The sequence below is a fragment of the Argopecten irradians genome, chromosome 8 (genome assembly GCF_041381155.1).
Source record: "Argopecten irradians isolate NY chromosome 8, Ai_NY, whole genome shotgun sequence".
Classification (NCBI taxonomy): domain Eukaryota; kingdom Metazoa; phylum Mollusca; class Bivalvia; order Pectinida; family Pectinidae; genus Argopecten; species Argopecten irradians.
This window is the reverse complement of record NC_091141.1, coordinates 22135072-22151218: the sequence shown is the minus strand read 5'-3', so window position 1 is coordinate 22151218 and position 16147 is coordinate 22135072. Positions and strand designations below refer to the sequence as shown.

Here is a 16147-nt window from a genome sequence, read left to right as displayed (position 1 = left end):
TGGAATATGTTAATCTGGAATATTGTAAATTAATACATTATAGATGTGATTGTCACCTGAGCTGGAAAAGACCCATTACTCTAGTATTATAATCATTATCTTCTATAATACGTTAAAAATAACTGGAACGGGCTTAATATTGGAACGGGCTTTTTTTTTAAACTTTTGCCCAATCCTTTTTGTACTGTAAAATTGCAAATAAAATATATTTAAATAAAAAAATGTTTTTCCGAATCTACCAAATTATCAATATCGTTTATAATCCATTATTAAAAAATTGGAAGCCGTTTCGGAATGGTAATGTAATTTTTATCAAACAGAAAATTCTGCGTTTCCTATTTAGTCTTTTTCCAGCACTACATAAGGATTGTAGAGTTGTCTCCCTTATTATTTTTACTTTCAATTAATTTTAGAATATAAATCAAGGGTCTATATGACGTTTTATAAAGTATTTTGTTAAATAGCTTTAAAGACATCTTTTATTGTGAAGTATTGCGATGGAGTAAATCAACTTAAGTTATATACAATGTATCAGAGGTATCAAAATGTATATTTTGATCACATTTCGTTTCGTTTGAATCAGCATTATTCCGCCATTCCTATAAATATCGATGTCTATTTAGAGGTTGCACGCGAGGAAAATAACAAGAGAGCACGTTACTCGTCGTTAGCCAAGTTGTCCTGTCTGTAACTGTTTTAGCAGGATTAGACTGTCACTGGAGAACATATCAACCCCATCGTGTAGAATATATGGACGTCAGGACAAGAAAGAGAGTTCGTGAAGCAAAGTCAAGAGCAAGGCCGGGTAAACATAATCCATCTTGATCGCCATACTAAGGAACACTGGTTGCACGTAACGATAATTATCGGTTTCACTTTGTAAATCGAAGCTACAGAAAATCGACAGATGTATTAACACATCTAATAGTGTTGTCAAGCCTATTTATTTCACGAATTTTAACAATTTTCTGTTGATTTAGGCGCTTTATTCCTCAAAATTTCGCCAGACTTTTACAAAATTATCACCATACTGTTATGCCATCTTGAAGATAAAAAAAAAAAAAAAAAAAGATAGCTATTTAATATGGACACTGTTTAACTATCATATACCAGTTTTGAATATCACCAATATCTGAATAGGTGATTATATCACTTATTGTATATTCAAATAAGTGATATCACTTTAAAAAATGTCTGAAGTGATATCACTTTAAAGTATTAGAATGATACAACCAAGTCAGAATAGACGGGAATCTGGGTTAGACAAGGACTGTTTTTGACAGGTCATAATCTGTATATATGAGTTATCTCCCATTTTATCATATTGCTATAATACATCCTGAGGTACATGTACAGTTTTGTACACACATGCATGGGAAGTTAGGGGATGGCGTAAATGCAAACCATAATAAATAGTTTTTAAGTATACCATATACTAAAAATTGAAATAAAACACCCCTTTTTTTCCCAGCCACAGAAGGGCCTGGGTCTTTATTTTATCTGAAAACTTCAAAGGGACCCCATACATGCCATTAATGATTGATCATGTATTGAATATCCAGCGCAAACCATGATTTATAATGTCATGAACTCATGATCAACAGCTGCAACTATGTATTCTCTCTCTATATGTTTTGTAAGATTGGTTGGGAGTTCAGATGTTCAACAGCATCAATTTCATATATTACAGAGCTGGGCTCGGACAAGAATGGCTGGTGCCGTTACAATTTCGCACAGACCTTTGACCCCAGTCTGCAGACGGTGAAGGATAATGTACCACGCCTTGATGTTACCAAGGCATCCAAAGAGGAGTTCATACGAGACTATGAAGCCCCATACAAACCTGTTGTGCTTGTTAATGCAACGAAAGATTGGCAAGCGTCTAGGAAGTGGACTAAGCAGGTACAATAGAGTGTGTTGATAGGTAAAGCATATATGCGAGCTAGATACCAAGTGGAACTTCAAATATAATTATATGGGTACACAATTTATGTGTTGTGCTTCTTCAGTCTGCATGGCATTGATATTGATCAGTTCCCAGTTTCACAAACATTTTGTTAGAGTTAAGGAATTCCTTAACTTAAAATTGCCCAATGGGAAAACATTACAAAAGTTTTAAATAAAAAATCTTAAGTTAAGAAACATTTTAATTTCTTAAAAACAGTAATGGTTTCCAATGGATAAATAATATAAAGGGATAGGAATGTTTAAGCTGCAGAACTCTAATTGTGATTATGGAATTTATATAATTTTCTGATTTGCTGACATGATGGGCTAGATGTGAGGCCTTGAAATTTTTAAACATTTTTGAAAGTTGAAGGTAATGAATAGAATAGATCCTTTAAAAATCCAAGTTAAGTGAGAAATAGTTTCCTATATATTAACTTCCCGAAGAGAGTTACAGAATTAAACAAGTTAAAATGAATATTGAGCTTGATTATCATCAATTTTAAAACGCTGTCAGTTTCATTCAAAATAATTAACTGATCCGAAACTAATGTATTAATATAAACCTATCATACTTTATTAAACATTGTTGATGGGCAAAATATTCTTCTGTTTGTATCATAAATATTTAGCATTAAATGATTTTTTAACAGCAGTTTAATCTTTACATTTCAGAGACTTGCAAAAAAGTATCGTAATCAGAAATTCAAATGCGGCGAGGATGACGAAGGATACTCGGTGAAGTTGAAGATGAAATACTTTGTTGATTACATGGATAATAATGACGACGATAGCCCACTTTATATCTTTGACAGTAGTTACGGAGAGGTGAGGGTTCTGTTGAGTAGCTTTTCAATCATTTCATTTTAAATCAATTATTGTATGTCATCTTAGATATTCAAATGCCCCTACCAAAAAATGAAGGTGGAGCAATACAAATTTATAGTGGTTAGGCATATCAGTGCTATCAGCTCCAACCTGATACATTGTTGTGCCATTTAATTTGTTTGATGCATAGGAAGGCTCAAAAAGCTTTTTTATCATACAAACTTTCTAGATACTGTAACCGTCAAAATTTGTGTGAGTGGGAAAATAACCTAAGTATAGTATAATCCGAAGGACGTTTTAGTGCAGAGATTTCCCCAGGCGTAATGTTTCATATACCATGAAAAAGGTTAAAAGATGTATTTTTAGCAAAATCAATAACACGGATCAGCTGCCAGACTTTAAAAACCTCTCAAGGTGATCTGCTTCATTCCGTTTACACAGAACAATCTGGTGATGATTAATAATTGTCTGATTATCTATCTTCAGCACACAAAAAGACGCAGACTCCTTGAAGATTATTCCGTCCCAAGATTTTTCCGTGATGATCTGTTCCAGTATGCTGGTGAGGAGAGGCGACCCCCATACAGGTACTGTACTTGTTGCATATACAGACAAGCCTGTCTATAAAGACCTCCCAGGGTACAGAGGGAAATTGTCTTTATAACCAGGTGGTCTTTATACACAGGTACAATACTAAGTTGAAATTCATTATTTGGGACCAAAGAAAAATGATCTTATGAAACAGGTGGTCTTTATACAGAGGTGGTCGCTTATGCAAGTTTTACTGTATATTATTAGGATCTGGCTTTCTCAAGTGGACTTTATAGACAGGTGGTCTTTATAGCTTTATAGCAGTTGGTCTTTATATAGAGGTGGTGTCTAACACAGGTTTTACTCTTTATTACAAGGATCATGCTTTCTCCTGAATTTTTAAAGTTCTGTTTTACCAATCAAACACAGTTTTATGCATGGTATTAATTAATGTATAAAAGCTTATTTATCTTATTTTCTGCATGTACAGATGGTTTGTGATGGGACCAGGCCGATCAGGAACAGGGATCCACATAGACCCCTTAGGTACCAGTGCCTGGAATGCTCTGATAGAAGGACATAAGAGGTGAGTACTTGGGTGTCGGTACAGTATGGGTAATTATGTACAGGGATCCACCTAGACTCTTTAGGTAATAGTGCCTGGAATGATTTCATGCACTGCATTGCTAATTTTGAAAACATTTATTAATTTAAAGAAATGTGTATCCTACCAGCATTATCTTATTAGATAAGAAATGATAACCACAAGTTATTTTAATTATGAGAAAATAATATCTCCCTTCAGGTGGTGTCTATTCCCTACAAATACTCCCAAGGAAATGCTAAAGGTGCATGCAGATGAAGGTGGTAAACAACGAGATGAGGCGATCGCTTGGTTCCAGTACCTCTACCCTAAAACACAACTACCTTCCTGGCCCCAGGAGTATAAACCGGTGTGTCTGCTCCACTCCTTTTTCATTGCTTAAAAAAATATTGACACATATTATATAATTATGACTCATACAAAACCCCTTATTCTGTCTTTACATATGCATACATGCCATACATCCCGGTGTGAGACAAAACCTCCCGTATTTTAAAGCCTTTTATTGTCTCCCGGCAGGAGAGTCTAAATTCCCGTATTTTGTAAACCCCTCCATTTTCATCACCACATTTGTGTACATGCTAGGTTAATTTTAGCAAGAGAGTAACCACTCCCTGACCAACACCCCAGTGGCCCTAATTAGCAGCCTTGGGCTATTTCCACCTTGGCTTGTGGTGTCACTTTCACTCACGTCTGTGTATTATGTAAACTGAAGTCAAGCAGCCGATCGGCTGCCTAGAAAACAATCAGCTGGCCTTTCAATAAATCTTATGACTACAGCTAGTGAGCATTACAACAAAACAAATACTGCTTACAACTGTGAATGATTTACTCACGTTTTTAATGTTAAATAGGCCTATCTGTATGTGATGGATGACAGAAACTTGCAATTGTAATGGCCACCATTTTGGGTAATTGTAATAGATGATCCAGATTTTTATAGAATTTCTGGACTTCCTAATAACTTCGTTTTTAAAAAAGGAAAAGGTATTTTTTTTTTAGAATTTCTGTATGAATTTATTTTTAGAAAAAAATGTATTAATAATAAAAAATTATCAGTAGTAACTGAATTTAAATTATAAATCAAATTGAAAAGAAATTTACTTTTTCTCTCTCTCAGATTAAATTAGATTTTGAATACTACTGTAACAATTCTCTGGGTTTTTTTAATCTAGTGCTTGTAAATTTAAGAACTTTATCTAAGTTAATTATCCGTTATTGTGAAAGATTATTAAAAAGCCCAGTCTAATATTTTGAATGATAAAACTGCTCCAGAACTGGGTGTATAAATAGGGATGTGACTACTTTTGCAAAACCACACATTCTTTTATTTCAGTAAAATTCAATATGAATGCAGACTGTTTCAGCTACACTCTTGACTAATGCTGTATTCCAAAAAGCAAAGAAAGCAAATGCAATGTGAAAAATGATACCTAAATGAAGCAAAATTGTTACAGAACATGAAATTACGTGTTTGTGTTTATTTTGCAAAGAATTTCATCATAAAAAAGCAGATATTAAATCTATTCATATATGTCGCGCGCATACCTCCCTTTTTTGAGACCAAAATCTCTTAAAATGGTTATCAATCTCCCTCACCACCCCTAGAAAATATGGCATGTATGCATATGACAGAGTTAGCTCCCTTGTGGGCAGGTATCCATTGTGATGTCATTTTGTTGTTTTCTCTGAAAAGTATGACGTTAGGATCGTAAACACATGGTGTCAGAGTCAATACCTTCTTACAAGGGCAGATAACTCTTTAATGTACAGGTCCTGAAATTACCCTGTTGGTAGGATGTCAATCAAAATACTTATTGACTAACCAAAACATAGCAGGAAAAACCTCCGGAACTCTCACTGGGCATCTTAAGCTAAATATGAAGCTTAAAGCCACACTATACGTAACTATCAACAAAAATTCAAGTTAAATTCAACTCCGATATTGTTAGTATTTTTAGATGTAGTTGAAATTAAGATATATCAAAGAATATTTATAATGTTTTTTTAATAACTTTGGTATAGCAGTTGTTGAAAGTCGATACATGTAAACACGCCTTCATTTTAAACTGGTCGCCATAGAAGTTACGATTATTGCCGAAGGGAAGTCGGAACGTTCATGACCCGTTTCCGGAAGAGTTCGGACAGACGTTACGTAGTTACGGTAGTCACATAACATTCTCAGCAACGACGATACAATGTCAGCTAACTTCGGCTTGTTTGACTAAGTGGGACCCACCCAGAGATGTTTAATATTTGTTCGATTTTTTTCAAAATATTCTGTATCATAATCGCTCATATTGACTTCGATTTAGTCCTGTCTCTGCATGATTTACAACAGGATTTTTGTTCCCAACATTCTTCTAAATCATGAAAAAAAATAGAAAGATACAGATATTGGGCCTTTAAGCATTGCATTATTTATAGAACCAAATCGTGCTTACCTGTGATAAAAAAGGAACCTCCCTTACGTTAAGTCTGTGATATTCCGCTATATACTTTAAAACAGGAGTTTTTAGTTGCTATGGAAACAGTGAACCTTGTTTTAGTGTTATTGTTCCATAGTCTAACTTTTCATGAAAAAATTGAAATTACCATACAATGACAGAATGTACTCATGAATAAACAATATACTAGGTTTCAGGAGTTTCTAAAAATGAAATACATCCTGAATAATGTTTTTGCTGGTATTGAAATTGTAGTTGGAGATTCTGCAGTGTCCTGGTGAGACTGTGTTCGTGCCTGGAGGATGGTGGCACGTGGTGGTCAATCTAGACGATACTATAGCTGTTACCCAGAACTTCTGTAGTGTAACAAACTTTCCTGTCGTCTGGCACAAAACAGTGAGAGGTCGACCTAAGTTGTCAAAGAAATGGTACCGCACACTTCAGGTGAGTTATAGAGTGAGAGGTTGACCTAAGCTGTCAAAGAAATGGTACCGCACACTTCAGGTGAGTTATAGAGTGAGAGGTTGACCTAAGCTGTCAAAGAAATGGTACCGCACACTTCAGGTGAGTTATAGAGTGAAAGGTTGACCTAAGCTGTCAAAGAAACGGTACCGCACACTTCAGGTTAGTTATAGAGTGAAAGGTTGACCTAAGCAGTCAAAGAAATGGTACCGCACACTACTGGCGAGTTACAGAGTGAGAGGTTAACCTAAGCCGTCAAAGAAATGATACCGCACACTTCAGGTGAGTTATAGAGTGAGAGGTCGACCTAAGCTGTCAAAGAAATGGTACCGCACACTTCAGGTTAGTTATAGAGTGAAAGGTTGACCAAAGCTGTCAAAGAAACGGTACCGCACACTTCAGGTGAGTTATAGAGTGAAAGGTTGACCTAAGCTGTCAAAGAAATGGTACCGCACACTTCAGGTGAGTTATAGAGTGAAAGGTTGACCAAAGCTGTCAAAGAAACGGTACCGCACTCTTTAGGTGAGTGTTCCTGCTACAGACACCAATAAATCAGTTTATCCGGTAAGATTCTTGATAAATAAACAGGATTTTACCAAATTTACTTAATTCTGCTGCTTCATGGTTTATTCCTGGCTATACATGTTCCATCTATCTGTTAACAGAGAGAGAAGCCAGCAGTAGCTGCCATGGCTGATAGAGTTGATCTGAGTAAGCCTACAGGATTTAACTCAGACAGTTCCAGCTCCGGGTCATCGAGTTCAAGCTCTAGCTCCGAGTCCTCAGATGACAGCTCAGACTCGGAGAGGACAAAGAAGAAGAGGTATGACACAACTAACATCTTGTTTACAGACTTATAACTAAGGACAAAATCCTAGCTCATTGCGATAGTTATCCTTCATTATTTGATTGTTTATATATGAGACATGCAAAAGGATGTTGTCTCCCTTGAATTGGTTTGTAAGCTCATGGAAGTCAAAACTAAAACTTATCATATATAATTAGAGTAGCTGGTTTGTAGATGACCCTGTTGTAAACAGATAAATTCTATATATGTATATAATTATGAAGGCCTTTTAGATTTATTCAAAACAGTTGAATTTGACTTTTCGTGAATTTCTTCCTATAGCATAGTATAAAGGTTACATATACTTACCAGAACATATATAGATAAATATATTGACGCTGAATATTTTCTTTTAGACGAAGGACAGCCAAGTCCAGATCACGTTCCATCACCCCAAATGGCAGTAAGCGGCACTCAAGGTCACAGGAGACAAGGAGTCAAAGGTCAAGGTCATATTCTTCATCGAGCAGTGAGAGGACCAGTCACCGAAGTATATCAAGTACACCTAAAAACTCGAGATGACCTCACCAGATGTTGCCTAGGAAACCATATATTGCTTATTCTGTCTTTGTATAATACATAGTTACCTCCATTGTGGTTAGGTATCTATTGTGACATTATTTTGTGAGCAAAATTCACGTCGTTTTCTCTGTAAAAAATGATGTTACACTTCTAAACACAAGACATCTCAATCAATACCTACCCGTAAAGGCAGATAACTCTGTAATATGCGAATACAGAATAATATCTCATCTCACAATGTGACCTTCCAGCTGTTCTGTTACAGGAATTGGCATTTATATTGATGTGGGGGGGGGGGGGGACAGGAATTGGCATTTATATTGATCAGAGTTATTTTTGTGCTACCCAGGACAATAATATCAACTACGTTACTTTATGGAATTTTGTTATTTATTCCTGGGTATTTTGTTTTTGCACATTCTCAGGACTAGATGTTCTAGACTAAGGATTTCAAATAAGGGCAACAGAGGCCAAGCAAATCCAAAAATTGGTCACAGGAAATGGGTAACTTGTTTTGTAATGAATTCACAGTTGTTGATTTTAAACCACATTTAGTGCTATTTGACAAGCTGTTTTCACATCTTAATGTCAGTAAGATTACAAACACAAACACTCGATGGATTGACAGTAAATTAAGATGGAAAAATAAGGCCTGGAAAGAAAATGCCATGATGTCAAGACGATTGTAACAAATCAATGCAGTCATGTTGTCATTCTTGTATTGTTGAAATGTCAGCATCATCAGCAGAGGTTTTTTATGTGGTGAACTCAAATTCTGATAACTCATTCACCCCTGGAATTCCATAATGGAATGGTCTAGACTTTGATTTAGAAGAGTCTAAATATGTCTTCAGGAGTGAATGAGTTAATTAATAATAAGCTGATAAATTATTAACCAACACCGTCCTTACCAAAAGTACTTGCTATTAATTACTTTTCAGGCCTGGGGGTCACAGCTCATTGTTACTAAAAATAACCACAAACATGTTCATGTGTTAATTCCCTCAGTGTGATTAAGTGAAAATTTCATATAGACTAACCCCTGAAGACACAACTGAACTCTTCTGAAGTTCTGATGAAAGGCCGGAACATTTCGTTATGAGGAGTGAATGAGTAAATAAAGGTGCATCTTGATTGGGATTGTCTTTTAGGTCTGAAGGTCAAATGTCAAGGTCACTATCACTAAAAATAGGGAAAAAAAATTCTATATGATAATTGTAGTCATTATAGTTGCAGACAACAACGCCATGAACATATAATGTATATCACACTTGAAATGCTTTTCTTTGTATCTAAGGGTATATAATATTATTTAATTGATCTTAGATTTTGTTTATATTATCTTTGATCAAAATGGTAATTAGGGAAGATATGGGAATATTAGATTTGTATCATTACTGCACACAAACTATTTACAATATACTGCTAATGGATTAATGGCATGACCAAATTTTGAGGGCATTATGAAAAGCATAACCAATATTATGAGATGCAGCTGAACCCAAATAGTGCAAAATTTACAGCATATGCAATATTGGTCACAACACTGAAGACATATGATTGAAAATATGTAGATACATTTGCAGAACAAGGGATCATGTACCGTTGCTGTGCATAAGAATTTGTGTATTAGTCTAAATAATGGAGGGTAATACTATATCATATGTTCAATAATGTACATATATTTATAAAAAAGATTGTTTACAGTTTTAACAAAGAAAGAAATTAAGTGCTACGAGAAATATTTGACACTTTTTCATTTGATTTGAAAATATTGACGGATTTTTCTTATGAATTTAACCAAAGTTTCTATTCTAAATGAGTGTCTCCCATGTTGATACTGTTGTATTCCCTAACTCATTAACACCTGAAATACCATAAAAGACTGGTCTAGTCTTTGATTAAGAAGAGTCTAAATGTTGCTTCAGGGTTAAGGAATTTATTTGCACCACTTTCCATTCATAAAGATCTGATTTGTATTGGAAGGCATTAGTTCATCATGAGATTTGACTAATTAAGATCCAAAGAGAGCAATATCATTGGAATATCAATAGATATTTTTTTTAGTATTCCAAAGTGAAATATGTTGACAAAGCATACATAACCAGTTCTTATTTAAATTTATGTAATAGTTATTCAAAGTTATGTGGAAGAGCAAGTTTGATTTCAGAGAGTGGCAATTTTTTTATTACATTAATATGTAGCCACCGAGAAAATGTTTTATGCAATAAATTGTCTGTTGTTTCACCATGGAAATTAGTATTGTGAGGTGCTGTAAATGTAAGTGGTCACACACGACACAAAATTGTATATTTTGATAATGTTTATCATTGTCGGAAACTCAAGAATCTCCGCTTTATCACAAATAATACAGCGATCAGTCGTGCGTTTCAGACGATGAGTGTTATAAAGTTGTTCAGAAAGTGTTCAGTGTACACGGATGTTTTACAAAAAGTGGTTAAGACCAAAAAAAATAATATGTCTGTTTAGGGTTACATTGGCAAAAATGATAGGGTCGGTAGGTCAGGAGGATTTTTTTTAGTGTCTTTCACGCTAAAATAATGGCTGAAACCGAAGTCTGAGATCAAAATCCCGACTTTTAATAAAAAGATTTCACAGAAAAGTGGAGGAAAAATTAGGGTCGGGGGTAAAAAAATTAGGGTCAGTCGGCTAACCCTAAACAGATATTTTAATTTTTTAATTTTTTTGGCCTAATGTGTTTGAAATTCTGTGATCACTGTTTTAAAAAACCAAGGAAATATTAAAACATTTAGTTCATTACTCTGGTGTTTTAACCTGATTGTGTGTAGAACTACTTATTTTTCATACTATAATGATTAATGTATGCAGCTTTATAAGAAACGTTTGTGGACCCAGATGAAAATTGCACTACAATAAATCTGTGTGAATCGCTGTGTACATAGGCTTCATTGCTTATAATAATAATTCTTCAGACAGTTCCACCAGGAGTTGATGGGAAATCATGACCAAATGATCATGATATTAATATTTTACAAACACACTTTGTCTTCAATGGTTAAAATATTTTCATGTAATTGTGGTTTGGCATTATTAGTTTATTTTCTTATTAACAGCCAAGGTCATTTAAGGACATGCAAGGTTTATTGGTGGAGCAAAACCACTGACCAGCGGTCAGTAGCTGGCAACTGCTCCACATGGGATTCAAACTTGTATTCCAGATGTGGATGACATGTGGTAATTTGTCGAGACATCCAAACCACTCGGCCACTTCATGTGACAGCCTGTAGTAATAAGTCTGGGTTGTACTCAAGCTACAATGATATTTGGGAAATTATTTCAATTACATTCTCCATGATTTCAAGACTTGCTACTGAAATATTAAATCTAGGTTAATGTATAGATAAAATAGCCCAACAGTATCTCTTTAATTTCATGAGTTTATGATATAGTATATTATATATTACAATAAAAAATCATTTTTACTTTTGTTCACAAAAGAGTTCGTGGTCAGTTAGCTTTTGCATTTTACAAGGGATGTTTACAAGAATCAGGTGGTGTAGCCTATGTATCCAGTGGTAAATAAAAGCTATTGTGATTTTAACTGTGTTCACAATGACCGAAGCAAAGGGAAGTAAATCTTTTTGATTTGATTTGTTCTATAAAAAAAAAACATTTTGTAAACTGTTCCGGGTTGTTCGCAGTAGTTAGGCCTCTCTAGATCTATAGGCATTCCTCCTTCATCTGGCCACTGTACCCTGATAAAGGAAGTCCAGTGAAGAGGATTGATAACTTCTAAGCTAATGATGTATATACTTTTATACAAATATCATTAAAGTTGATTGTTAACTTATTCGATTTTGTTAAATTGTTAAAATTCCAACATTATCCGATACTGTTTTTTTGCAATTCGTCTGCAAATAGTTGTTGCCGCTGTTCTTTAAAATTCTTCTAGTCTTCCATGCACATTGACCATTGTCATATTGTGCATACATAAGGAAAAATCAATCTATGAGTGGATTGAAATGAATCTGAAAACAGCATTTTCAACATGTGCCTATCTTTGAAACTGATTATGAAGACTTCACAGGGTGTTCTATATATGTGTGGATTCTCCTGGTACGATACCTGTACATGTACGGATGATATCATATGACAAACAGAAGGATCAACAGGTCAAAAAGCGGAAAGCAGAAGTCTGATCTTTATTGGATAGTTACTAGCGATTTAATGAAGGGTGCCAATAATGGAATAGATTTGCACCATCATTGGTATAATTAACGTACACGATTAATGTAGAATATTTTCGGAACTTCTGCAATGGTGGGGGATATTTGATCCGAAAGAAATACCAACTGATTCAAGACGATTTTTTTGTGAATGTGAGAGAAGATGGTCTTTGCCATACTTGACAGATTAATGGCACGATTCATATCGATAGAATGGAAGACTTCCAGGGTTGTATTGAATATATCACTGATTTCGCACGGCTCATCAGGGAAAGTGCTATCAAGAATGGGATGCCATTGACCTTCTCGTCTGTATACCTTACCAACTGATCTTAGACGAGTTACAACATTTCACTCATAACATTAAGGGGAAATCCGGTATAAAAAGTTGTCGGAATGAATTCTTGGTTCAATCTGTCTATGGAGTGGCCTGCTTTCTTTACGTACAACCTTCATTTATATACTAGTAGAAATGAGCAGATCCAAAAGTCCTGCCTACTGTTCATAAGCTGAGCTGGACGTTCTTCAATTACTATGCCACCTATTCTAAGGACGATGTAGATGAGGACCCGATAAGACAAAGTGGTGTACATATTTCAAGTCTTCTAGAGTGCAAACAACTTCAGCAACACCTCATTTGGATGATTTCACGAGGTTTCATGCACCTGGAGGACAATGATGATTTAAGATAGTAACTCAAAGCAGGCGAAGACTGATGGCTGAATTGTTCAAAGTGAGATATGCTACGCAGCAGGAGTCATCAAGGCTCAGTTTCTAGAACATTCCTTAACTTAAGGAAATTTCGTATCTTAAACTACAGGAAAGCATTACAAATCCGAAGTCAAGGAGAAAGTATCTTGAGGAACATTCCTTAATTTCTGCACACATTTTCAGCATTACAGAAGTTTAAGAAGGCAATTTTTTTGCCAAAAAAATCCTTTATTTCTATGAGAGATTTTCAGTGAAGAGATTGCCTTAATTGAAAAAAATGTTCGTAAAACTGGGTCCTGGGTTGTATGTCAGAGTGTTTAGTGCTTTCCAGTGGGAATAAGAAGGGGACGCTTTCCTGCACGTAATACTTACAAAATGAGACGTGAAAGGTAGAGAGAGGAAAACAAAACTTTGGATGAATTATAAATGCACTATCCAGGACAGGAGAAGTCACTCAGCAAGAAATATTGGAGAGGACAGTCTAAAAGTGCAAAGACATAGTAGTTAGCTGAGATACCACTTTGATAACATTTCCACTGTAAAAAGGATGAAGAGTATTTCCAGTCAGAACCTGCTAACTGATTGTTTTTTTCTCTGTTCATGTGAGAGGATGCATTATAGATGCAATAGATTTAAAAGTACGTTACCAGTCGTGGAACTGACACTTGGAATCAGTCCTTATTTTCAGCTTTTTGAGACGCACAATGCCACCGCTGAAGGAAAGATATGTATTCTTGTCGTTTCAGTAAATGATTGAGATGAGTACTTTATGTCCGCTCTATTATTTTGGAAGAAGCCAATGTTTAATGCTCAACATGATGAACGTGTGACGACTGGTTTGTCTGATTTCAGTAAAATGTAAACTAGCTTGGGCTTTCCATAAGCATGCTGTTATAAAAGGCTACCAAGTTTGTTAATAAATGTATGAATGACCTTGGCGTTAATTCAAGTTCACATGGGCCAAATAACCTTAAATATTTAAGTCTTGTCAAGTTCTAGAAGGCCTTTAGTATACATGATATTGGGCATCTAGTACGTTGATATAAAGGAGTATCAAATTTTTTAATATGAATGACCCCCTCGGGGTAAAAAATGTGGTAAAACACTCGGCAAGCATGGGGTTTTACCACATTTTCTGACCCCTCGGGTGGAATACCCCTATCCTCCATGTGTACAATGTACATATGAAAAAGTCTTATAATGTATAATAAGGTCTTACTTATCAAGCTTTAATATTGATATTTGGTTTTGTATTGATTTAAAATAAAATTGAATTAATAGGTGTCCAAAGTGACAAAATTTTCATTAATTAAGCCGTTCGTGCAAATTAATGAAAGTTATCATGTAAGCATCATTTGTGTAAGTAGCAGTGCTGGTGTGTAAGCGAACACAATGCCAATACATTCAATTCCCGGTGTATGTCTGAACAGAGTGTAGTACTGCATATACCATTGCTATAACAACAGTCAACTATAATAATACAGTCACAAAATCTATAATGTGGATATGGAAGAAAATGGATCGAGTGTTGAGTTACTTTACAGTTTTTTTTTTTATTTTTTAATTGTGACATACACGTATCGTATTTTTATATTTCACTACAAGATTCCTTACTCTAGTCTTTGTTCCAGAAATTTCCCTCTACATGTACCTGATTAATTTTCAGACCTACATTGTATCTCTTTTAAAGTTGTATGGTCTTTAACTTTCGCTCTTTTTGTCATAGTGAAAACTGTTTAAGTGTTATACATATTTTTCTCCGTCTGTCTGAGGTTTAAACTTTCTAATTTTACCACTTTTTATAAAGTTGCAGCACTGGAAGTATCTTTAATTATAAAAGTAAAAAATCTTTTTAACGTGTACACGTGAAAAATAGGCTCGAAAGATGCCGAATCATTCCGAACTCTTCCGAACATCGTCGCGACAATCTCGAAGTAAAACGAGAGTTGTGAAACCAAGAGAAAATATCAACAATTTTTCATAAACAAAATATGTGGTCGACCTCATCAGACTCTATCTACAAAGAAAATAATGCTCGCACATTACAATATTTGATACACACAACATTTTACGGTAATGTGTAAATTGGATGTTTCAAATACTCAATCTGTGGACATATACTAGCATGATTTGCTCATATAGGCCAGAAGGAAAACGTAAACAAACACATGTGTGCTTACGCTAGTTACCTGGCTCACCACGTGCAGGTCGTGTCGAACGTCAGTCACGTGATACGATTAGGAATCCGACAAAACCCGAAGTCACTGAACATGGCGGTGATTGAAGGCACTTTATTCAAAACCAGTAATATATGATTCCTAGATTTCGGCTCTCTTATAGGCCGACATATGGTTTTGGGGAGCTAAATCATCAAGTTACAAGTCAATGTTTAAATATCAAATGGTTTAGTCACATATCGTTACACTGAAATTAGCAGCAATATATTAAATTCATTGATGAAAACACCTAGCCATCGTGTTGGCCTTTCTCTTTTAAAACTAATGATTGATCTTTTGTTACGGTAAACATGTCTTTTAAGAAAGGTACAGACAGGTAGCGCTTCTGTAAACTTTAGTGTTGTTCCGTATGTATACATTAGCATGATAAGGATATTAATAGCACATCTATATGTCTGACGTCATCTGTCACTTTGAAAACGGCAGTCAGTATCCATTGTCGTTCGATCTCCCCAATGTATATAACATAACTATGGTAATTAGGTCTCGGAGCTAGTTGTAGCGTATTTGATGTGATATTTGACTTCAGTAATAACGGTATATAAATAGCGTGCTGTGAACTGTAGTTCAAACAACAGTTAGTCGACAAACAAGTCTACGGAATCGCACGAAAACAGTTAAATGTAGGGTATGTTTATGATGTAACTCCTGTAAACATTATCATTGATGTACTAAAATATTTTGGTGATCATTAAACAATTCATTGTCCTTATTTATACCACTAAGTATTCATTCTAATAAAAAAGCAATCAGTTAAACACCACTAAATAAATAATATTTATATATTTATATATATTTATAAT

At 35.0% G+C, this 16147-nt stretch overlaps 1 protein-coding gene across 1 annotated transcript; it reads left to right on the top strand.

The window, feature by feature from the left end:
- Positions 1–597: 597 nt before the first annotated feature.
- Positions 598–8564, top strand: LOC138329676 (bifunctional arginine demethylase and lysyl-hydroxylase JMJD6-A-like). The gene is made up of 9 exons (XM_069276924.1): positions 598–805; positions 1691–1902; positions 2623–2775; positions 3262–3362; positions 3797–3892; positions 4112–4259; positions 6613–6801; positions 7485–7642; positions 8023–8564. The coding sequence occupies exons 1-9, from the start codon at positions 751–753 to the stop codon at positions 8186–8188; spliced, it is 1278 nt and encodes a 425-aa protein (XP_069133025.1). The 5' UTR covers positions 598–750; the 3' UTR covers positions 8189–8564.
- Positions 8565–16147: the final 7583 nt, after the last annotated feature.